At 40.5% G+C, this 25,214-nt stretch overlaps 1 protein-coding gene across 1 annotated transcript in view; it reads right to left on the bottom strand.

Moving 5' to 3' along the window:
• The window catches only part of LOC124622287 (GRIP and coiled-coil domain-containing protein 1), a 101,787-nt gene that overhangs the window by 56,014 nt on the left and 20,559 nt on the right, over positions 1-25,214 (bottom strand). The window contains exon 3 of the mRNA XM_047147956.1: positions 13,759-13,920. Coding sequence (XP_047003912.1) covers positions 13,759-13,920 — 162 coding nt within the window. The remainder of the gene's footprint in view (positions 1-13,758; positions 13,921-25,214) is intronic.

The raw sequence follows: 25,214 nt of genomic DNA, 5'->3' as shown, positions 1-25,214 counted from the left end.
GGCACTGGCAACCCCGAATGGCAATCGTTGGTATTGATAGAGGCCGAAAGGTGTGTTGAGGACCGGAAACTGCCAGGAAGCAGTGTCGAGAGGAAGTTGATGATAAGCTTCTGACAGGTCAAGTTTAGAAAAATACTGGCCTCCAGCAAGTTTAGTGAACAATTCTTCAGGTCGAGGCATAGGGTAAGTGTCGATAAGGCATTGAGCATTTACAGTGGCTTTGAAATCGCCACAGAGAGAAATGTTACCACTTGGCTTAGCAATGACAATGACAGGAGAGGACCACTCACTGGAAGTGACAGGAAGCAAGACCCCTGAAGCAGTGAGACGATCCAAGTGACAGGATTGGAGAACCCAACTGAGAATTGATGATAGTGGCAGCAGAACCAGTATCCACCTGCATGCTAACATCTCAACCAAGTATTTGGACAGTGAGGAATAACTTCCCTGAAAGGGAAGAAGTACAATTGACATACAACACAGGGATCAGAATCAGCGTCATGTTCATGAACATCATGTATGTGGTCGGATTTGCAAACGGATGACACATGACCCTTTTTCTTTGCATTTGTGACACACGGCCCAACATTGTGGACAATCTTCTCGTGAATGTTTCATAAAACACCGCAGACATGAAGGAAGTTGCCAAACACCACGGACATGAAGGAAGTTGCCGTGGGTTTTGCTGCAGTTTCTTAGAGTTTTGTTTATGGGTAGGCTGAGGCTGCGCTTGGGAGTGTACTGTGGCCACGTCGGCTGGCGGTGACATGCCACACGCTTCGTCAACATCGCGCAGGGGTTGTATTTCCCCGATGTTGCCCCACGCCTCTATTTGCGCTCCAGCGGCACGAGAAATTTAAAAAGACTGAGCGATGGATAGGACTTCATCTAGAGTCGGATTTGCCAACTGAAGGGCACATTGCTTAACTTCTTTGTCGGGCACCGATCGGATAATAGCATCCCGTATCATGGAATCGGCGTAGGATTCTTTGTGAACTTCAGTAGCAAATTGACACTTTCTACTGAGGCCGTGAAGTTCAGCAGCCCAAGTGTGACAGGATTGATTTGGTTGTTTTTGACAACGATAAAAGGCAACACGAGGGGCTACCACATACGTTTGCTTTTGAAAATAGACGGACAGAAGTGAGCACATTTCAGCAAAGGACAAAGACGCAGGATCTTTCAAAAGAGCCAATTGCGACAACAACCGATACATTTGAGGTGAAATCCATGAAAGGAACAGAGACTTACAGGTTTGTTTGTCCGTGACGTGAAATGCCAAGAAGCGCTGTCGAAGACGCTTTTCGTAATCAGACTAGTCTTCCACCGTCTCTCCGTAAGGAGAAAAGTAGGTAGAGACAACGACAAGAGATGTCGCGACAAAATCACAAATCACATTTGTGAAAAGTGTTTGCTGTTCTATGAGACCTTGCAATAGTTGCTCTAAAGTAGCCATGGAAATGTGGGTCAACGATGGAAAAGAAAAATCACTACCTCGTCGCCAATTGTTATAACTTCAAGTTGAACAAATATATTTCAAGGAAGATGCAATACATGAAAGTCACAGATCAAGTAAACAGAGTAAGACATGTGTACACTTTAACAGTCAAATCATAACTGAGTCGAAGTTTAGTGGCCGCTGGCTGGCTGGCCGCTTAGGTAGCGCTGCTGCTGTATGGCTGGCAGACAGCGCCGCATGTAAAGGGCCCGCGTAACTGCTCGGCAGCACTTTGAAAGATCGGGGAGTCACAACTCAATGCCACAATACTCCAAGCTAGTGAACTATCCAGACAATACATCACTTATTTCTAGGGCCATACTTAAAGCAAGCATTGCAAAACAATAAAGAGAACTTTGATTTGAGCACGGAATATCTAATCATTAATCATGAATAAACTTTCACAGAATAAGGACAAGACCATTGTAATGAAGTTCTTGTTAAATCATAACCCATCTCAAGTGGACATAAATACTAAATCATTGTCTACATTTGAAACATATGATAAATTTACATTTTTAGCCACAGTGACTGATGGACATCTTACACGGAATGAGCATTATCAGCTACATTTGTAAAAAGTTTAAGTCCAAGGTTTATTTGCTAAAATGTCTGATGTTGTTGTTGTGGTCTTCAGTCCTGAGACGTTTGATGCAGGTCTCCATGCTACTCTATCCCGTGCAAACTGCTTCATCTCCCAGTACCTACAGCAATCTACATCCTTTTGAATCTGTTTAGTGTATTCATCTCTTGGTCTCCCTCTACGAATTTTAGCCTCCACGCTGCCCTCCAATACTAAATTGGTGATCCCTTGATGCCTCAGCACATGTCCTACCAACCGATCCCTTCTTCTAGCCAAGTTGTGCCACAAACTTCTCTTCTCCCCAATCCTATTCAACACCTCCTCATTAGTTATGTGATCTACCAATCTAATCTTCAGCATTCTTCTGTAGCACCACATTTCGAAATCTTATATTCTCTTCTTGTCTTAACTATTTATCGCCCATGTTTCAATTCCATACATGGCCACACTCCATACAAATACTTTTAGAAATGACTTCCTGACACTTAAATCTATATTCGATGTTAACAAATTTCTCTTCTTCAGAAACGCTTTCCTTGCCATTGCCAGTCTACATTTTATATCCTCTCTACTTCGACCATCATCAGTTATTTTGCTCCCCAAATAGCAAAACTCCTTTACTACTTTAAGTGTCTCATTTCCTAATCTAATTCTCTCAGCATCACCCGACTTCATTCGACTACATTCCATTATCCTCGTTTTGCTTCTGTTGACATTCATCTTATATCCTCCTTTCAAGACACTATCCATTCTGTTCAACTGCTCTTCCAAGTCCTTTGCTGTCTCTGACAGAATTACAATGTCATCGGTGAACCTCAAAGTTTTTATTACTTCTCCATGGATTTTAATACCTACTCCGAATTTTTCTTTTGTTTCCCTCACTGCTTGCTCAATATAAAGATTGAATAACATCGGGGATAGGCTACTCTTATAACTGCCATCTGGTTTCTGCACAAATTGTAAATAGCCTTTCGCTCCCTGTTTTTTACCCCTGCCACCTTCAGAATTTGAAAGAGAATATTCCAGTCAACATTGTCAAACACTTTCTCTACGTCTACAAATACTAGAAATGTAGGTTTGCCTTTCCTTAATCTAGCTTCTAAGATAAGTTGTAGGGTCAGTATTGCCTCACGTGTTCCAATATTTCTACGGAATCCAAACTGATCTTCCCTGAGGTCAGTTTCTACTAGTTTTTCCATTCGTCTGTAAAGAATTCGCCTTAATATTTTGCAGCTGTGGCTTATTAAACTGATTGTTCGGTAATTTTCACATCTGTCAACACCTGCTTTCTTTGGGATTGGAATTATTATATTCTTCTTGAAGTCTGAGGGTCATGCCTGAGGGTCATATCTGAGGGTCATGTCTCATATTTATACTAATTCCACCTGTCCTTTAACAAATGCACAATGGATTAATTCATTTGCATTTGCAATAGGGGGTTGATGTCTGGGATCGAGTCCCCACAGTCTATACGGATAGGTACCCAATAATAATTTACTGCCTGTACTCTTCAAACCTCGAGTACGAGCACCATTTTTCCTAACATGAGGGGGTGCATGGTGCACTTTGTGCACATCTAAAGAATAGCTGGATTTATGTTACCAAGGGCCTCTGGAGGAGCCAAGGTGGAAATCTGCTCCAACTCGATGCAAGACTTTTAGACCCGTCACACCCATATATAAAAGGTAATTCTTTGCACAAATCCCATAAAAAGCCTTTCATTGGAGGCCAAGCAATGGTATGGTATGCAGGTTTGTATGGTATGGACAGCGTTTTATATGCCTGGCACACCATAAGTAGCCATTGCCTGATGTGAAGTGGTCGTTCAGCAGCCTCCACACAAAGGCTTGGTATGGGGCTTGTTCTGAACACCCCAGTGGCCATCCGAATCCCTTCATGATGCACCACATCAAACATCTTCAAATAAGAGGGTCTTGCAGATCCATACACTGTGCACCATGATCTAGCTGAGAGCGCACAAAGGCTTTGTAAAATTGGAGCAGACAAGTCCTGTCTGCTCCCCATGTACTGTGGCTAAGACATTTTAAAATACTTAAAGCCGTAAGGGACAGTGTACTCAGATCCTTAATACACTCCTGGAAATGGAAAAAAGAACACATTGACACCGGTGTGTCAGACCCACCATACTTGCTCCGGACACTGCGAGAGGGCTGTACAAGCAATGATCACACGCACGGCACAGCGGACACACCAGGAACCGCGGTGTTGGCCGTCGAATGGCGCTAGCTGCGCAGCATTTGTGCACCGCCGCCGTCAGTGTCAGCCAGTTTGCCGTGGCATACGGAGCTCCATCGCAGTCTTTAACACTGGTAGCATGCCGCGACAGCGTGGACGTGAACCGTATGTGCAGTTGACGGACTTTGAGCGAGGGCGTATAGTGGGCATGCGGGAGGCCGGGTGGACGTACCGCCGAATTGCTCAACACGTGGGGCGTGAGGTCTCCACAGTACATCGATGTTGTCGCCAGTGGTCGGCGGAAGGTGCACGTGCCCGTCGACCTGGGACCGGACCACAGCGACGCACGGATGCACGCCAAGACCGTAGGATCCTACGCAGTGCCGTAGGGGACCGCACCGCCACTTCCCAGCAAATTAGGGACACTGTTGCTCCTGGGGTATCGGCGAGGACCATTCGCAACCGTCTCCATGGAGCTGGGCTACGGTCCCGCACACCGTTAGGCCGTCTTCCGCTCACGCCCCAACATCGTGCAGCCCGCCTCCAGTGGTGTCGCAACAGGCGTGAATGGAGGGACGAATGGAGACGTGTCGTCTTCAGCGATGAGAGTCGCTTCTGCCTTGGTGCCAATGATGGTCGTATGCGTGTTTGGCGCCGTGCAGGTGAGCGCCACAATCAGGACTGCATACGACCGAGGCACACAGGGCCAACACCCGGCATCATGGTGTGGGGAGCGATCTCCTACACTGGCCGTACACCACTGGTGATCGTCGAGGGGACACTGAATAGTGCACGGTACATCCAAACCGTCATCGAACCCATCGTTCTACCATTCCTAGACCGGCAAGGGAACTTGCTGTTCCAACAGGACAATGCACGTCCGCATGTATCCCGTGCCACCCAACGTGCTCTAGAAGGTGTAAGTCAACTACCCTGGCCAGCAGGATCTCCGGATCTGTCCCCCATTGAGCATGTTTGGGACTGGATGAAGCGTCGTCTCACGCGGTCTGCACGTCCAGCACGAACACTGGTCCAACTGAGGCGCCAGGTGGAAATGGCATGGCAAGCCGTTCCACAGGACTACATCCAGCATCTCTACGATCGTCTCCATGGGAGAATAGCAGCCTGCATTGCTGCGAAAGGTGGATATACACTGTACTAGTGCCGACATTGTGCATGCTCTGTTGCCTGTGTCTATGTGCCTGTGGTTCTGTCAGTGTGATCATGTGATGTATCTGACCCTAGGAATGTGTCAATAAAGTTTCCCCTTCCTGGGACAATGAATTCACTGTGTTCTTATTTCAATTTCCAGGAGTGTAGTTCATCATGGTGACCAGTAAGAAGGCTGGGCTGCAGACTTGCAGTCAGTTGAACACTGTGAAAGGTGGTGTTCAATAGCAGCAAGTCAATGAACATCGGGTATGTCAATGTAGAGGTGGCATGCATCTTCCTTTGCCACATGGTACCGTACTCATCACTGTTGCACTTGGAGATACATTTCTTGTTGTAGATATTTTGGGTAAATCGATACACGGTTCCATTTATTTGCATCTAATTTCATTTGCTTTTATCCATTTCCTGAATAGTTTCACAGATACATTAAAATTGTGGAACCTGTTAAATTTTGACATTTTTCATCTCCATGAATTCTGATACTTTTTTTCAGGTCATGTATTCTGTCTTTTTAAAAGACATCTGGGTGCAAACTTTTTCTGCAGTTTCTTTTATTCTGTTTTTGGGCTGTTATAAAGTTAAGATTTCTAAAGGGTCTGCAAATGCTATGCAATGCAATCTGTAGGTAACTTGCCTCTGCCTATGGTGATTGTGTGGTCAAATTTGAGGATGGATTTCTGTTTCCACCATTCGATATCACTTTCTCAAGGATTTAGATGAAAAGTAATGGAGAAATTGAAAAGTAGTGGAGACAGTCAAGCTTTCTGTTTTACCTCCATTTTGATTTCAAAAGAATCAGTGATTTCCCTCACAAATTTAACCTTGGACTCCAAGTCTGTCAGCGTGTGTTTTATAATAGCAAGTGTTTTCAAATCCCGGCCTTGTTCTTTTAATACTCAGAAGAGTGGTTCAAGGTCATCTGAGTCACAGGCTTTTTGAAACCCATGACGAACTAGTTGGTAACAGTACTGAAATCAAATTCTTAGGACTTTGGCTGCAGAGCAATGTCAGATGGACTAAGCCTATTGAGTATCTCAATGCAGAACTGAGCAAAACATGTTACCTTCTTTGCTCATTAAAATCATGCTGTAGTGAGACAACAGTAATGACTGTATATCATGCCTACTTTCATTCTCGTCTCAGATATGGGGTCACCTTCTGGGGAAACTGTAAAACAGCTAATAGCACATTTAAACTACAAAAAAGGGCCATTAAAATCTTGTATGGGTGCAAGCCTAGAGAGACTTGTAAATCTCTGTCTAAGAAATCTCGTATTCCTCCATTACCATGTATATACATGAAGGAAACCCTTTTATTCTTTAAAATAAATGTAATAGGTAAGGACTGCAGACTGCAAAAATACTGTGATATACATGATCATTTTACCAGACAAAACAGAAAGTTACATATAACTCAAATCAGCACAGCTCTGTGCCAAAAAAGTACTTTTTACATGGGAGTTAAGCTTTATAACAAACTTCCTGTTTTAAATAATTAATTTGGGTGCTCATGTTGTTTTGCCCAATTTGCTTTTGAGTTATTGCCAATTGTTTGACTACTTTGTCCCTAATTTTTCTGTGACAGATCATTGTTATTGTTATTATTATTTGTGTAACAACAAAAAAAGGGAAAAACCAGGATCAAATAATCACGAAAAGGATAAACTGCTACGCCCATATAAGGGGCATGCTGATTCACAGATAGGCTTAAAAGGAGACTGCTAAGCAACTAAGCTTGTGGCCAAAAGAGCTTCTCCTGAAGTACACACACACACACACACACACACACACAAAACAACACTGATTCTGGCTGCCGAGGCCACACTGTGAGTAACAGCGCATGATAGGAGAAACAGTCTGGGTGGGGGGGTAAGTAGGAGGCTGGGGCGGGGAGAGGAAGGGGGAGGAACAGCAAGATAGGGGTGCTTTTTCCTCAACTTAACTTGTGTGTGTGTGTTTGGATGCACACATTTGACTACCATTATTAACTGTTTTAAGGAAATAAAGAAACATACAAACAACTGATACATTATACAGAAATCTTTGTCAACCAGTATAATGTTTAGCCGTGTTACAGCAAGAAGTGCTGCAATTAATAAAACTTTCAAACCCATGTTAAAGTGACAATATTGTTTGAAAATCGTATCAATGGCCTAAGTCAAAATATTCAAACATAGATCTTGTTGGTGGATAGTTGCTCGTAAGAGTTTCTGCGGCATGTATTTTCATTGGTACACACTGCTCAAGAGCTAAGGATCTGGAACCTAAAAATTCTCCCACCTGTCGTTATGCTAACTTTACACTGTGCATTCTATTGTCAGGGCACCTATTACCTAAATCTAACTTTTTGTTCACAACTACAACATACATTTTCCTACAACACCATGTTTCTTCACATATCCTTTATAGTCCAGTCAAATTGCCAGAAAATAATGTACCTTGCAAAAGGTGGCACAGAAGAGTTTTTTTCGTGTACCTTGCAGAAGGTGGTACAGAAGATTTTTTCAACTTGTTCATATTGTTGGAAAGATTGGAAAACCAAGTTTCTCCAACAAAATTTATGCTCACTAACCTTCTGTAGTCAAAAAAACCTTTGAAAATTTCGGACTATATTCAGTTTTATCAAAACATCTCTCTCATGCTCATAGCAATGTGACATCTACCTCCTTTTTAAAAGAGCACAAAATTATCTACAAACTGGATTCCTACTTTTTTGCTGCACCCAATACCAAGGCCACTATAGTTTGTCAAAAAACAATGATTTTTCAAACTTTGTGCACTGTTCTACACTGAAAATAAACATCACATTTTGCAGCACAACCAGCATATGTAGCATAACTGACATTACATCCAGCACTTACTAAAAGAGTCACGTCAGATTCCATTAAGTTTTGTTATGGCATATAAACTAACTAAATGCAATAGGTGTCATACATGGTGGTGTCAGATTGGATAGTGCTAACTGTGATACATGTGGTGAAGAGGAAGAAAAGATATAAAAAGAATAGTTGGTGACAATTTCCAGAATGTCAAGTTCCATAGAAAAGATAAGGCTGTAACTCTTCTTTCTGCGGTCAATATTATGAACACTGGGAGTGCCAAAGTTGCTTTTGATAATCCTGAACTCTTTTCTAAAGGCTTTTTTCAATAAAACAAAGTGAAGAAATCTCGTATTCCTCCATTACCATGTATATACATGAAGGAAACCCTTTTATTCTTTAAAATAAATGTAATAGGTAAGGACTGCAGACTGCAAAAATACTGTGATATACATGATCATTTTACCAGACAAAACAAAGTTACATATAACTCAAATCAGCACAGCTCTGTGCCAAAAAAGTACTTTTTACATGGGAGTTAAGCTTTATAACAAACTTCCTGTCTTAAATAATTAATTTGGGTGCTCATGTTGTTTTGCCTTTCTGAAATATGAACTTTTTCCTTATCCAGTGTGTCTATTCTCATAAAAAGGTACATGAAAAGGAACAATGTTCTCATTCTACATTGCTTTTGTTCCAGCGAAGCACGTGAACTCAACTGGACCGAACAAATTTTTTGCCATTGATGGAGGGTACCTTATACACAAAGTAACTTGGTCTCAAAATGTTTCCTTTGAATCAGTAGCCCAAAGTAACATTTCTTAACCGTGGTGTCATTCTGGATCACGATTTTCTATTGTATTTTATGGGTACTCATGCAAGAGAGAGTAATGTAGCACAAAGAGTGCCGAGAGAATTCGGAGACCTAGAAAACGTTCTTCAGTTGAAGTAGTTGTTGAATCAGAGATGGTAAACCAAGTTCCTGTGCAAATGTTTTTGTATGATGAACAAAACACGAACCACTCAATCACACTTCTTAAAAAAGAATTTCCTGAGTGCATCACTGAGGTGGACCAGGCACAAGAAGATGCTAAGATGCTGGGATTATGATTGTAACATCTGCTATTTCAAGGACCGATGATTTTGTAAGTGTGGTCAGGGTGGAAGAAGATGTTGATGTCATTGTGCTGAAGACTGGTTTGGAAGAAGGCAGCAAAAACTTATTTCTGAACATGGTCTGTACACTCTCATTGTTAGTGGAAATGATACAACGTCTGCTTTTTTCAGTCAAGGAAAAATGAAGTTTTGCAACATTATTAAGAAACATGAACACCTAAGCTCAGCACTTAGCACCGTCAAGAAACAAGATGCTATCCATGAACAAATAATAACAGCTATAGAACAGTTTATCATCACATTGTATAGTGTTGGCATCAGCAGTTACCAGAAACTAGATTACCTGCATTACCACCTATTGACCAGGTCTGCCATGAAAAACGAATTGAATATTGCAAGGTTGCAACCCACAAAGGATGGTGCAACCCACAAAGGATGGTGTGCATCATTAATTACGGAGTTAGCAGTAAGTTCAGAGTTGGATGGGAAACTGGAAATCTCCTGACAAAGGGGGCTGGACTCTCAGTAACCATGATCCAAGGCCTGTTGTAATGAGCCAAGACCTAGAAATTGGGTTTTTCTTCAAGCTGTTTTGTGTCCATGCAAGTTGGGCTGTGGCAAAGCATGCTCCTGCATGAAAGCTAATTTGAAATATTCTTCTATTTGCAATAACTGCAGAGGAGTTAGCTGCAAAAACATGGCAGAACTTTTATATAAAGAAAGTGAAGAAATAGATTTTATGGCAATTATTGAGGATACATATGTTGCAAACAATAAACAGGAAGAGGCTGACTCACTGTTGGAAGAAGAGGCCGATCAGGGACCCAATCAATCTACTTACCCCGATTCTACTACTTGCGGCAATTCTGGTGACACCGAGAACTTTGTGTATCAAAACATCAGAAGTGGCACACATATCCACCTTTAAGTGCACCAAATGTTGAAATAACTGTCAGAAGTATTATGCATCCAGAAGTGGCAATATTAAATGTTAGCAAGTGTTAATGCCTTTCTAATTGTATTAAAGCTACCTATATTTCATTTGTATTGCATGGTTTCTTTATACAATTATAACTAGCTACCTACTCTGGTTTACCTATTTCAGCTAATAATAATTCAATTTTCTGTTAGTAAATGATCGAGTTTTATAGTCCTAGCAGTAGTTTGAAGTGCTGTGATGAATACTTGCCAGTCAATTCACAGTAAGGGAAGTCAAATAAAATAACATTCAGAATAAAGCCAATTAAACTGTCAATTTTATCAATAAATTGTAGAAATAGTCATAATAAAGTTCCCGAATTTACTGTCCTCTAAGAAAGTTTTCAAGCTCACATTATTCTAGGGACCAAGAGTTGGCTGAAATCCAAAGTCGAAAGCTCCGAGGTATTTAGCGAGTCATGGAACGTACATCGGAAAGACAATGGTTCAAATGGCTCTGAGCACTATGGGACTTAACTTCTGAGGTCATCAGTCCCCTAGAACTTAAGAACTACTTAAACCTAACTAACCTAAGGACAACACACACATCAATGCCCGAGGCAGGATTCGAACCTGCGACCGTAGCGGTCGCGCGGTTCCAGACTGTAGCACCTAGAACCGCTCGGCTGGCTCAGAAAGACAGATTAGGGGTCAAAGGACGGGGAGTGTTCATTGCAGTTGACAAACATATTGCTTCTAGTGACTTCAAAGTTGAGTGTGACAGTGAAGTCATCTGATCAAGTATAACAGGTGTAGGTGAAACTAAGTTAATTGTTGGACGTTTTTCTGGGCACCCCATCCAACTGTGACAGTTCTAAAGTCATTCAAAGAAAGTATATGGTCAACAGTGTGTAAATACATGGATCATGCCAAACTAGTTGGAGACAACATAAACCTGCCAGGTATAGACTGGGATGTCTATGGATTCACTGGAGCAGGTACAGACAGACAGTCATGCCAAATACTTTTGAATATGTTTTCTAAAAATTGTCTTGTGCACCTAAATCAGCAGCCCACACGCAATGGAAATATCTTAGACCTTGTAGTTACAAATAGGCAGGACAATATCAACATCAGTATAGAAACAGGGATTAACATACATGATGTCATCATAGCAATTATGATTATGAAAGTTAATAGATCAGTCAAGAAGGCTAGGAATGTTTCTGATTGCTAGATCAGATAAGCAGTTATTTACATCTCACTTAGACAGTGAACTGGCATCACTTAGTTCCATTAAGATGGATGTAGAGGAATTGTGAGCAAATTTGAGACAGGTTGTAAATCGTTGTCTGGAGAGGTACGTGCCTAGTAAGTGGATAAATGATGGAAAAGACACATCATGGTTTAATAACGAAATTCAGCAGATGGTCAGGAAGCAGAGGCTCTTGCACTCTAGGATCAAAAGGGGACGCACAAATGATGACAAGTGAAGGTTAGTAGTGTGTGCCTGTGGAAAGATCTATGCGCAAAGCAACAACTACCACCATCACACCTTAGGAAAAGATTTGGCAGAGAACCCAAGAAAATTCTGGTTGCATGTCAGATGGCTAAGCGGATCTAAGGCTTCCATTTAGTCCCTTGTTGACCAGTCTGGCGTGGCACTTGAAGAGATCAAAATGAAAGGCAACGTTATAATTCCACTTCCAAGAAATCGTTCACACAGGAGAACTGTACAAACTTGCCATTATTTGACCATCAGACAGACTTCTGTATGGATGATACAGAAATAAGTATACCTGGCATAGAGAAACTGATAGATTTGAAAACAAATAAATCAGCAGGTTTGGATGTAATCACAATACGGTTTTACAAAGAGTACTCTATGGCATCGGCCACTTACCTAGCTTGCATTTATCATTAATCTCTCGCCCAGCACAGAGTCCCAAGTGACTGGAAAAAAGTGCAGGTGACTCCAGTATATAAGAAAGGTAAAAGAACAGACCTTCAAAATTATAGACCAATATCCCTAACTTTTATTTGCTGCAGAATCCTTGAACACATTCTCAGTACGATAATAATAAACTTTCTTGAGGCTAAGAGATTTATGTCCACAAATCAGCATGGTTTTAGAAAGCATCATTAGTGCAAAACTCAGCTTGCCCTTTTCTCACGTGATATACTAAGAACCATGGATGAAGGGCAACATGCAGACTCCATATTTTTAGATTTCCAGAAAGCATTTGACACGGTGCCCCATCACAGGCTATTAACGAAGACATAAGCATGTAGAATAAGTTCAAAGATATGTGAGTGGCTCAAAAACTTCTCAAATATTAGAACCCATGATTTGGCTGACAGGATGGGCAACAATCTGCAGTTGTTTGCTGATGATGCTGTGGTGTATGGTAAGGTGTCGAAATTGAGGGACTACAGGAAGATACAAGACGACATTTCTAATTGGTGTGATGCATGGTGGCTAGCCCTATATGTGGAAAAATGTAAGTAAATGCAGATGAATAGGAGATCAAACCTGCAACGTTCAGATTATTACTCGTGTCCTGTTTGACAAGTCAAGTTGTCTAAATACCTGGGCATAATTTTGCAAAGCAATATGAGGTGAAATGTGCATGAGAGAGCTGTGGTAGGGAAGGCAAATGGTTGACTTCGGTTTTTTTAGAGAATTTTAGGAAAGAGTGGTTCACCTATATAGGAGACCACATATAGGACACCAGTGTGATCTATTCTTGAGTGCTGCTCGATTGTTTGGGATCCGACCAAATCAGATTGAAGGAAGACATCAAAGCAACTCAGAGGCAAGCTGCTAGATTTGTACCGGTAGGTTCAAATAACACAGAGATGCTTTGGGAACTCAAATGGGAATCCCTGGAGGGAAGGCGATGTTCTTTTCAAAAAACACTATTGAGAAAATTTAGAGAACTGGCATTTGAAGCTGACTGCTGAACGATTCTACTGCTGCCAACATACATCGCTTGATAAGGACAACAAAGATAAGATATGAAAAATTAGGGCTCATACAGAGGCGTAAACTCGCTCAATCTGTAAGTGGAACAGGAGGGGAAATGACAAGCAGTGGTACAGGGTACACTCCGCCATGCACCTATGGTGGCTTGTGGGGTATCTATATCGATGTAGATGTAGATATGCATGAGTCAGGGCTGAAATGACCTGGAGCTTAACTTATATTAGTGATGTTTGAATCACTCCATTCCACACTGAGTAACTGAATACTGAAAAATGAGATATTTATTTCCAATATGTAACATACTATATAACATATTTCTACTTGATTGCTACTTGATTGGATTACTAACTACATTAGTATTTAGTAAGTGAATTCTTTTATACAATAAACCTAATTCATTTTTTACAAAAAAAAACAAATACAGAAAACTGTACTATCGTGAAAAAGTAATTTAATATCACAAAAGTGACCTCATCTCTCTCATGGCGGAGTTGCTTCTTGTCCGCTTGAAATCTTGCTTCCATGCGAGATTTTTCAGCTGACAAAGTAGCTAATGAGTCTGTCAGAGTCTGGAGTTGTACTTTAAGTTGCTCCACAGATTCCACATCTTCCGCACTCTTACTGTTCTCAGCCTAGAAAACATATAAAAGTAAATATCAGTTGCAGAAAAATGGAAATATCAATAATACAATCAATAAGAGCTCTTTCACTATTGCTCTCTCTCTCTCTCTCTCTCTCTCTCTCTCTCTCTCATGCGCATACATAAAGATCATCACAAGGTTTGGTGTTCCAGAGTTTGTCCAAATATGTGATAGAAGTTACTGGAAAGGCTATGTAGCACCCGCCATATTATACTAAATATTTTGTTCTGAAAGAGAACTGCAATGGAAAACATTCTAATTTGTGGCAGTTTGATTATTTAAAAACATTGAACAGCCAATTACTATGAAATCTGTTGAAATACTTATCACACTCTTCAAATTTGTAACTAAAACAAAGAATGCCTCCCAGTAAAGTGAGTACATGCTAGTGAGAGATATAAACACCTTCCAATTTGAATTATTTCACTGAGGGGCCATTCCACGCCAAGTGGTCTAATTTTGGAAAAAGTTTCTGCGTGACCATCACAGAGTGGGACAAAATATTGTGTGAACGCTCATCCATGTTCCCAATGAACAACTGCTACAGTTCTACTTTCACCAATTCAATACTTGCAGAGATACAGTCATTTGTTTGACCCCGTAGCACAGCTTTCAACAGTGCACCTGAGTTTTTGGCAACTTTGAAACATATCATTATCCCCAGCAGCATTAGCTTGAAATAAACAAAACTAAGCCATCTTATCAACTTTTTGCTCTCTTTTACATGGAATAATAAAAAAATGTCATGAGCAATTTTCATATAGATAATTTGAAGCAGTCACCCAAACAACAGCTGGCTGAAGGAAATGTGAAGTTTTGGCTATTTTATCTCTGGAAGTAAGTGTGTGATAAACCTGGGTTTGTTCAGCCCACTATGATGAAAAAAGTATTTCCTGCAAACAATTTTGTACAATTTTTATTAGAAAGGCTGTGTTCTAAGCCCCCCTAAAAAACTAGATCTGGTTTTGTAATGTGACCATATAAGGCTCTAAAAAATACTGACAATGCAAAGGTGCTGCAAAAGTACACCCATATTCCGCTGGTACTCAAATATGACATTTTTCATTACATTTTACAATTGTTTAGTAGTATCTGGATAAAGTAAAACTGGAAGTCCTACTGAACAGGAAGTGAATTTGAATCACAAAACTTGAAATGACACAAAAAGGTGTTTTTTTTGTTTTGTTTTTTAACATCTGTAAAGTGTTCAGCTCTATAAAATTCTTTTTATTAAAAATTGAAGGGCATAAAGAATCCAATAATAAGGATAGTGTTCTCTTTGTGTATATCTCTAATAATCTCTGGTTATCACTTGAGCTTCTCAGTGTGGCAGTTTGTAATCTGCTACGTAAAGAGTGCATGCTACTTTGCTGTGAAAAATGTCCTGGACCAACAGCTATAGCATCTACATTTGCTAGCTATTTCATATAGCATGATCCACAGGAAATTACTGTCTATAAGTAATGTATCCATACCAATCAGGACAGTCTGGACATGAAGCAAATGGAATTGGATGATTTTATTGAAGAAGTAAGAATAAAAATTTAGTCTGTCATGCTGTCATTACATCACCAATTGATTTTGGTGAAGATTATCCATTTATGGTTCAGGATACACTGCAATGTTTCCATGAGGAAAATAGTCAAGCAGCCACAAAATCGGAAGGTGGAGTCTTTGAGTTTCTGCATTGTCAGTGCCTGTGACACGGCATAATTACTGTTCATGTCTTTATCGAGGTGCTGATCAAATATGTAAAAACACAGTTTGCTCACATTTTCCACATCCATTACTTCAGTGATGGCTACAATGCCCAATACGTAACTTTCAAAATGACTTGGAATGACAGAATGGAATTTTTTAGCTCCAAGTCATGAAGGTCCCTTTGCAATGGGACTGGAGGTTCAACAAAGTGATTAGCAGCAAGAGCAAGCTTGCAACAGCCAGTTAATAAGCAGATTCTTAGTCCCATAGATCTGTTTAGCTTCTTCACTGAAAGCATTAATTGCATTAAATTAGATTTCCTCAGCAAAGAAGAAATTGAAGAAAATAAAGTGTCACACGAAGAGAGATTTTAAACTTGGGCATATTCTAGCAGGAACTAGAGAAATTTGTCATGTTTTGCCAACTGATGGAGTAACAGTTCAGGTCAGCTGTGTTTGAAGTGAAGCATCCTATTTTCCAAACAAAATTAGTGACAGAGAAGGAAATATATTAACATTGGGGCTCCAGCCAGGACAATATGCTGCATGCATTTATGAAAAAGAGGGGTGGACTGGAAAATTCTATAAGACTTCCACTGGGCATAAAGACACTTAAATAAGCTTGGCCCAGCAGATTCATTTTACTGGCTGTCAAGAAGTGAAAAGTGCAGGGTGCTGAACAGCACATTATTGTAGTTATAACATCTCTATCAGTGACAGCATCTGGCTGGCAGTAGAGTTTTCCTTGTGTACTACACAGAATTAATGAAACCTCTAAAAAATATTGTTGTGCTTTTGCTCTGAAATATCATGTGGGTGCACAACAGTATCTAAACTCTTGTGGGAATACAGTTAGGCTATGTGCAAGTGGATTAGTGGGAACGTGGCACTACTCTGTAGCATATGTCATACAGAGATTTGGGTTGGACATAGGATGTGCTCAGACAGCCAAGGTGGTTAACATGACCGCTCATGTAAAGCAGAAAATCTGGGTTCCGGCACAGATTTTCATCTGTCACCATCGAGTTCGCTTAGTGCCCCATTACAGCTAAATGTCAGATATTTCTTTCATCATATATTGAATACAGCTGCCAATCGAATCAATGGTGTCTATTCTGTTGGACATGCATATCCAAAAGATTACAAACCATCCCTAAACAGCAATGAAAAATGTTGGATTAAATTTAAGCACCAGCAGCATATGGACATATTTTCACTGCACCTATACCTTGTCATTACTTTTTAGAGGCTTATATGCTCGAATTGCAAAACCAAATCTCATTTTTAGGTTTTTATAACACGGCTTTCTAATGAAAATGGTTTATAAGAGTTTGCTGAGTATAATCTTTTCTAGAAGTGAGCTGAAAATATGAATTTCTTGTATTTTTTACAAAAATCATCCATTTTTCCCTAAATTTGTGAACTACTAGAAAGCAAGAGGGGAATGTAATTTTATACTTGAAGACCTTGTGTTGGTAAGCCATCGCATGTGACATTTCAGGTTACTCCCAGAGACTTGAAAATCTAAACTTAATATTTTTTCCAGCTTTTTTTTTTTGTCTGCCTTTGCCTCAAATTATCGATATGAAAGTTGCTAATAAAATCTTTTTTTTTATTATTCCACTTAAGAGAACACAAAAGTTGTTCAAGATGGCCTAGTTTTGTTTCTTACAAGAAAATATTGTTGGACATATCATGTCTCAAAGTTGCTTACATCTCTGCAAGTACTGAACTAATGATTGTGAGACTTCACCAATGTTCACTGGGAACATGTGTGAATGTTCACACAAAATTTCACCAAAATACATGCTGGCCACACGTGAAGCTCTAGACCATTTGGCATGGAATTACCCTAAAGGAAAAAATCCTCAGTGTTATACACAAGGTGCCACATTTGGGTAAGAAAATATTCACCAAAAATGACAAAAATGATTATTGAAAGTAACAGACTTCTTGCTGATAAATGCTCTATTGCAAATCATCTTTGAGTTGTAACAAATTTAATCTATTTTTTTCTTCATTTTTTCTCCATAGTGGTGTTCACTTAGCTTCTGAAACACCATGGAATGCAATTTATTTCCAGCAGTCAGCAATATCTCAACCACACCACCTGTAATTGGGTGATTGGTCTGCTAGTAACTTTAAATTGCCAACCATTATCTCCACACTTAATACATTTAGATGTTTTCTTGTAAGGTTAAATGAAAACAGCACTGTACAGAAGATAGTTGACTACACGAGATAAAAATGCAATAGTGGCTCATGGGCAAGGCTCTCATTTAACAGATTTGTGATTGGAGAATTCCATTTGTAGTTGTAAGAAATCAGTAAGATTTCTGACCTTCACATTTAAACTTACCTGGTTGACACACCTAAGTGAAAGCTTGGGGTACTGACAAGTCTGATTTTAGTGACTTCCAGGCAAGCAATATGCAGCTTACATTAAAGTTGTGTTAAGAAAATAACAACAACTAGATATTTCCAAAATCCAACCAGTAAGAATGAAATCATTTGACACGATAAGAATAAAATTCCATTCCCAATGATAAATGAGAATCTTCAGGGAAGTATGTAAAGGGAATAGTATAGACATGAAAATTATATTTGTGGACACAATGATGTATAGCATGGAGAACACAATCACAGTATTGTAGACTGAAAATAATGGAAATGACAGTAAAAGAATAAGACAAGGCAAACCAAATTTAGCTCTGTAGTGCCCCCAGAATTTTACGAAAGTCTGGAGACACTTGTGTTCCAGCCGTTTCGACATGCGTTATTTTAAAGCAAGGCGTAAGGATGAGCATAGGATACTGCACCCATTTACTGCTTGTGCAGTTGAAACTGGAAGGGAGATAATTAGTCGGCGCTGGCAAGTGTTCAGCGTGACCTGCCAAGAATAACCAAATGCGGCCCGGAAGCTCCGTGGCTGGCTGCAAAGAGTAATGTAACATTGTACTGTTAAAAAAGAAATGGAGAGACTCGAAATAGTGACTGTTTATGAGACGTTGAACTGTTGTTGAGAGAACGTGGACTGGACGTGGATAGTCAGCCACGATAAAAGCTTATGTATTAATTGTGTTCAAAAATGTGTAATTAACTGATTCTGGGTGCCCAGTAATGTGTGGGTTTACGTCATAAAGTCTAGTTGTTTTTTTGTGCAAAGTGGAAATAAATATGTTCTGGTGCATTGAATGATATTCCAAGAGCAGCATATTTTTTAAGTAAGAAGAGAGAGAGAGTGAAAATTTCCCCTTCCTAGCAGTGAAATCTTCAGAGAAGCATCCGGTGCTAGCAGAAGACATCGGTGCTGCAAGAAAGCAGAACCAGCATTCTTCAACAAGTAAGTCCACGAAAACACTTAAGCCGTATAGAGAGAGCTTAACATTACACCAGGCCACTGCAGCTCCTTGGTGACGAGTAATGAATTACACAAAGGAAGAAACAACAAAATGAAGGATTGGCCAAAATTTGGGGTTAAGGGCGCATTCCTGTGTTGGAAAAAGAAGGGCGAAAAAAGATTAGCGATAATACCCCACACACAGGAAGGTCATTAGAGATGGAACACAAGCTTAGATTGTTGAAATGATGGGGAAGGAAATCGGCTGTGCCCTTTCAATGGAACCTTCCCAGCAACTGCCAAGAGTGATTTAGGGAAATCACACAAAACATAAATCACTATGGCAGATACAGTTTGAACAGTCATTCTCCCGAATACGAGTCCATTGTGCTAACCACCCAGTGAGGACAGAGAAAGAAACCAACAGTTGTCCTGTTCAAGTAAGCAACCCAGTATTAAGTGATTTACAGAAACAAAGGAATCTTAAATCGAAATGAGTGGTGTGCATTTGAAAGCACATCTTCCTGAGTGCAAGTAAATTGTGTAAATAACTGCATCACATTGTTCTCTGATGTACAAGTGACTGTAATGTAGAAAAATATAATTGCCTGTTAGCTGTCATGTAGAATATGTTCTGCAGTATGGTTCTATGTGTGTTCTGGATTGATTCAATTTTACAAACATAATATTTCTAAGATGTAAAATCTGTGTACCTAACCAAATATGTCTCACCTTAGGTAACTTTTTCTGAACACAAGCCAAAAACAAAAGAAACAATATTATGAAAAGGCTAGTTGCTACTCACCATATAGCAGAGATGCTGAGTCGCAATAGGCACAATAAAAATACTGTAGGAAAGTGAGCTTTTCACCAACAAGTCCTTGTCGAAAATCGACAACTCACACACACACACACACACACACACACACACACACACACACACACACACACACACAAACTGACACATATGTGACCACAGTCTCTGGCAGCTGAATCCAATGTGCGAGCAAGAGCACATGATGGGAGAGGCAACCGGGTGGTGGTGGCAAGGAGGAGGCTGGGAGGGGGAGGTATAGCAGGATAGGGGGAGGGGTAGGGGATGGTAAAGTGGTAAAGCATTGCTTGTGGGAGCATACAGGGAGAGATGGTAGTAGGGCAGCTATATGCAGTCGGGAGGTTAGACGGAGAATGAAGGAGGAGGAGGAAAGGAGGGAAAGAAGAAGATAAGTAAAAAATGAGGGTGCATTGATGGAATTGAGGGCTGTGTAGTATGGAAGGGATTTCTTGGTATGGAGGTATTGCTGGTGGCTGGTGAGTTTGATATGGACAGAGGTAGTGATGTGGAGGTCAACATAGAGGAAAGTGGCTTGCTGGGTTGAGTAGGACCAGTTGAAGTGAATGAGGGAGAAGGTGTTGAGGTTCTGGAGGAATGTGGATAGGGTGTTTTCACCCTCAATCCACATCACTAAGAAGTCGTCAATGAATCTTAATCAGGTGAGGGGTTTGGGTTTCTTGGCATTTAGAAACGATTCTCTGGAAGGTCCATGAATAGGTTGGCAAAGTATGGTACCATGTGGGTGCCCATAGCTGTACCGCGGATTTGTTTGTAGGTAATGACTTCAATGGAGAACTAATTGTGGGTAAGGATATAGTTAGTATGTGGTGACTAGGAAGGAGGTTGTTGGTTTGAAATCCGTCAGGCATTGGGAAAGGTACTGCTCAGTAGTGGTAAGGCCATGGGCATTAAGGATGTTAGCATAAAGGGAGGTGGCATTAACAGTGATGACCAGGGCACAATGTGGTAAAGGCACAGGAACTGTGGAGAGTAGGTGGAGGAAGTGGTTGGTATATTTTGTATAGGAGAGTAGGTTGCAGGTCCCTCCTGTCCGAGGTACTTTCCACCCCTCCTGAAGCAGTGCTCTGTCGCCTACCCAATCTCCACAACATCCTAGTCCATCCCTATGCCACTCCCACCCCCAGCACCTTGCCACAAGGATCATATCCCTGTGGAACATCCAGGTGCCAAACCTGCCCAATCCATCTACCCAGCAATTCCTATATTATGGGCCAGGCCACCTGTGAAAGCAACCATGTCATTTACCATATCTGATGCAATCATTGTACAGCTTTTTATATACATATGACTACCAGTGTGGTATGGTCTCTAGACTGTGAACACAAGAACAACAACATAACTACCAACCAGCTGTCCACCAGGGTGAACAGCCACCACCAAACTGTGGCCAAGACCAAAGTAGACCGCCCTGTGGAACAGCATGCAGCCGATCATAACACACTTTATTTCATTGACTGCTTTACTACCCGAAACATCTGGAACCTTCCCTCCACTACTAGCTTTTCTGAACAGTGCAGATGGGAGTTATCCTTACAACACATTCTCCACTCCCATAATTATCCTGACCTCAACCTACTGTTACATACCATTCCCACACCCTCCACCCTACAGTTTCCACCCCCTCTGTCCTATCTTCTCCTCCCCATTCTTGTCTACCACCCTGTTTACCTGCAGCCCTCTGCCAATGCACCGACCTGCCTTTCTCTGCTCCTTTAAATTTTTGTTCCTATTTTCCCCACCTCACTGCCCCACAACCTCCTGATGCTGTGCCTGTTGGCAGTCGAGTCCTAGCACACTCTGCCAGATAGCGTATGTCTCTCTCCACACCCGTAGACCACTATCCCTTCCCCTTCCCCTTCCCCTTGAGTTGGTGGTCGTGTGTGTGTGTGTGTGTGTGTGTGTGTGTGTGTGTGTGTGTGTGTTTTTTTTTTTTTTTTTTTTTTTTTTTCCACTGACAAAGGCTGTGGCCGAAAGCAATATGTGAGTGTCTTTTAATTGTGCCTGTCTGCAACTTAACATGTCTTCTTTACAATAAGTAGAAATCTTTCTTTTCCTGCATTATTGATATTATTACCTGGAATTTCCATTGTCTGAACATTAACATTTTTATTTATATACATAGGTGGTTGGTTGGGTGGATAGCCAGGAGTTTGGCTCAAGCTGATGTGTCTGCATTTGGGAAACAAAAGTTTTGGAGGGGTAATCATCCCACGGGTATGTGGGTGTGGGGGGCTGTTGTTTCAGGGCCTGGGTTTTCTGATTTTGTTTTTAGGGTGGTTGGGAGATGGACACAATTGGTAGCTGCTCTTCCACCTTGAAGTCACATTTAGAAGAATGCTGCTGGAGGAACAGAGTCCCGAATAATTTTTGTTTGTTTCAAAGTTTGCCGAAGGTTACTGAGAAAATGTACAAGATGAAGGTAGTTAAATGTACAGGATGAAGGTTGTTAACTGAATATGTTTTTGGGGCAGGAGGCTTTTCTTGGTGAGGTTTGGGGGGAGGGGGAATGTGAAGGTTTGATGGATTTTTGTTGTTTAAGAAATAATATATAATTAGTTATATTTATGTCTTATGTCTGAGTATTGCATGTAGGATAGGTATTAGTTGGTGGGCAGAGGTTGGTGGTGATGGTGGTGGTGGTGGTAGGGTTTGAGAGGCAGGGGTGACATTTATGATTGTTTCTAGGTTTTTGTGTGTTTGGGGGGGGGGGGGGACGGGAGGCTATGTCCAGTGTAGTTTTGTCTGTCATTGGACTTTGGTTGACAAATACTTATTTTCATTGTGATTGTACGATGTTTGTGTGTGTGTTTGCAATAGTGTGTTTCCTGTATACTGAAATTACTGATGATGCAAGATTGTAGAGTTTTTAGTTTGTGTTGTAAGTTATTGATAATGGTGTTGGATTGTGACTGGCAGAAACTGCAGAAACATTTCCCCTACCAGTCACAATAAAGGATTATTTATTCGTGACTGGTAACGGTAATTTTTCTACACCCTATAAAGGAACAGTCATGAACTTTGCCAGCATCCACTACGGATAAAATTCACTAGACCTTGTGGAGCTTATTGTACCTACATTTGTGAGGTTAGGCTTTTGATATTAGTTATGTGCGCAATTTTTGCTTTTGTGGTACAGCAAACTTCGTTTTATCTCACGTAAAGTGTAGATATCAGATTTGTAAACTTGTGTGTGGTTTCTGTGGGAGCATGGACTTCGTCTGGGCTATACAGGTCAACTGAAACTCCCTACAATTTTTTTTCTGGTTTTTTATTGTAGTTTTGTTGATTGCTGTGGATTTTGTATGCTGGATTTCTGCATCAGTATTTGTTTTGGTATGTCTTCAACATTAGCACTATTGTATAATTAGTTTGTCCCTATCCAAAACCACGCAGCTGTCCCGTTAGTTTAATGGTATTTCTGCGATTAAATATTTTTCATATTATTTGTGTTTGTATGCATGTGTAGTGACAGAGGTAATTATCAGTATATTGTATAGGCTTGAAATAGAGATGTCCATCATCTTGATGTCAGTGGTTGGCAGTGTCATCTTAAGCACCTATGCAGGATGTTCTTGAGTTTACATCATATATTACGTGCTTTTGGACTCCGAAAACTTTACCTTGGCTTGATGAGTTACCACACAAAATGATCCCTATGACATTATTGAATGAAAGTAGGAGCTAAGTAGTAGTTGTTCTTGTTGTTGTTGTCATTGCTTCCAGTCTGAAGACCGGTTTGATGCAACTCTTTGTGCTGCACTATCCTGTGCACACCTTCATGTCTGAATAACAACAGCAACCTACATCCTTCTGACTCTACTTACTCTGTTCATCTCTTGGTCTCTCTCCACAATTTTACTCCCCCCCACCCAAATATTTCCCTGGAACACTAAGTTGCCATAGAATGTGCCCTACTAACAGATTCCTTCTTCCAGTCAGCTTGAGCCACAAAATTTCTTCTCTCTAGAATTCTATTTAGTTCCTCCTCATGAGTTATATGGTCTATTTATCTAATCTTCTTCATTCTTCTGCAGCACCACATTTCCAAAGCTTCTATTCTCTTTTTGCCTAAGCTGTTCCTCATCCACATCTTATTTCCATACATGGCTACATTCCACACAAATAATTTCTGAAGACTGTCTAATACTTAAATCTATATTCGATGTTAACAAATTTCTCATCTTCAGAAATTCTTTTCTTGCTATTGCCAGTCTGCATCTACTCTCTGCAAACCACCATGAGGTGCATGGCAGAGGGTACATACGATTGTACCAGTTATTAACATTTCTTCCTAAACCATTCAAAAGCATGGAGCATGAAAGAATGATTGTTTGAATGCCTCTGCGGGTGCAGTAATTATTCTAATCTTATCCTCATGATCCCTATACGAGCAATACACAGGGGTTGTAATATATTCCTAGAGGAATATTTTAAAGATAGTTCCTTAAACTTTGTTAACAGATCTTCTCGGAATAGTTTATGCCTACCTTCAGGAGTCTTCCAGTTCAGTTCTTTCAGTATCTCTGAGACACTCTCCAACAGATTAAAAAAACCTGTTATTATTTTGTGTTGTCCTTCTCTGCGTAATGTTCAATATTCACTGTTAGTCCTGTCTGGTATTGTTCCCACACACTTGAGCAATATTCTAGAACCAGTCGCAGAAGAGATTTGTAAGTAATCTCCTTTGTAGACTGATTTTCCATTTCCCCAGTATTCTGCCAATCAACTGATGTCTACCACCTGCTTTTCTCATGACTAAACCTATGTGATCACTCCATTTCATATCCCTACAAAGTGTTACAGACAGGTATTTGCATGAGTTGGCCGATTCCAACAGTGACTTAGTGATACTATAGCCATAGAATACTACGTTTTTTTCGTTTTGTGAAGTGCAAAATGTTATACTTCTGAACATTTAGAGCAAGTTGCCAATCTCTGCACCATGTTGAAATGTTATCTAGATCTGAATGCATATTTATGCAGCTTATTTCAGATGGTACTTCATTATAGATAACTTCATCAACTGCAAAAAGCCTGATTTTACTGTTAATATTGTTTGCAATGTCATTAATATACAACATGAGCAGCAAGGGTCCCAACACACTTCTCTGGGGTACATCTAAAGTTACTTCTACATCTGACAATGACTCTCCATTCAAGATAATATGCTGTGCCCTGGTGCAGTACTGAGTCAAATGCTTTTTGTAAATCAAGAAATATTGCCTCTGCCTAGTTATAGGGTGTTTCAAAAATGACCGGTATATTTGAAACGGCAATAAAAACTAAACGAGCAGCGATAGAAATACACCGTTTGTTGCAATATGCTTGGGACAACAGTACATTTCCAGGCAGACAAACTTTCGAAATTACAGTAGTTACAATTTTCAAC

Source organism: Schistocerca americana, chromosome 7 (assembly GCF_021461395.2).
Source record: "Schistocerca americana isolate TAMUIC-IGC-003095 chromosome 7, iqSchAmer2.1, whole genome shotgun sequence".
NCBI classification, from domain to species: domain Eukaryota; kingdom Metazoa; phylum Arthropoda; class Insecta; order Orthoptera; family Acrididae; genus Schistocerca; species Schistocerca americana.
Note: the sequence above shows the minus strand (reverse complement) of the source record. Positions and strands in the feature narration are given on the sequence as shown.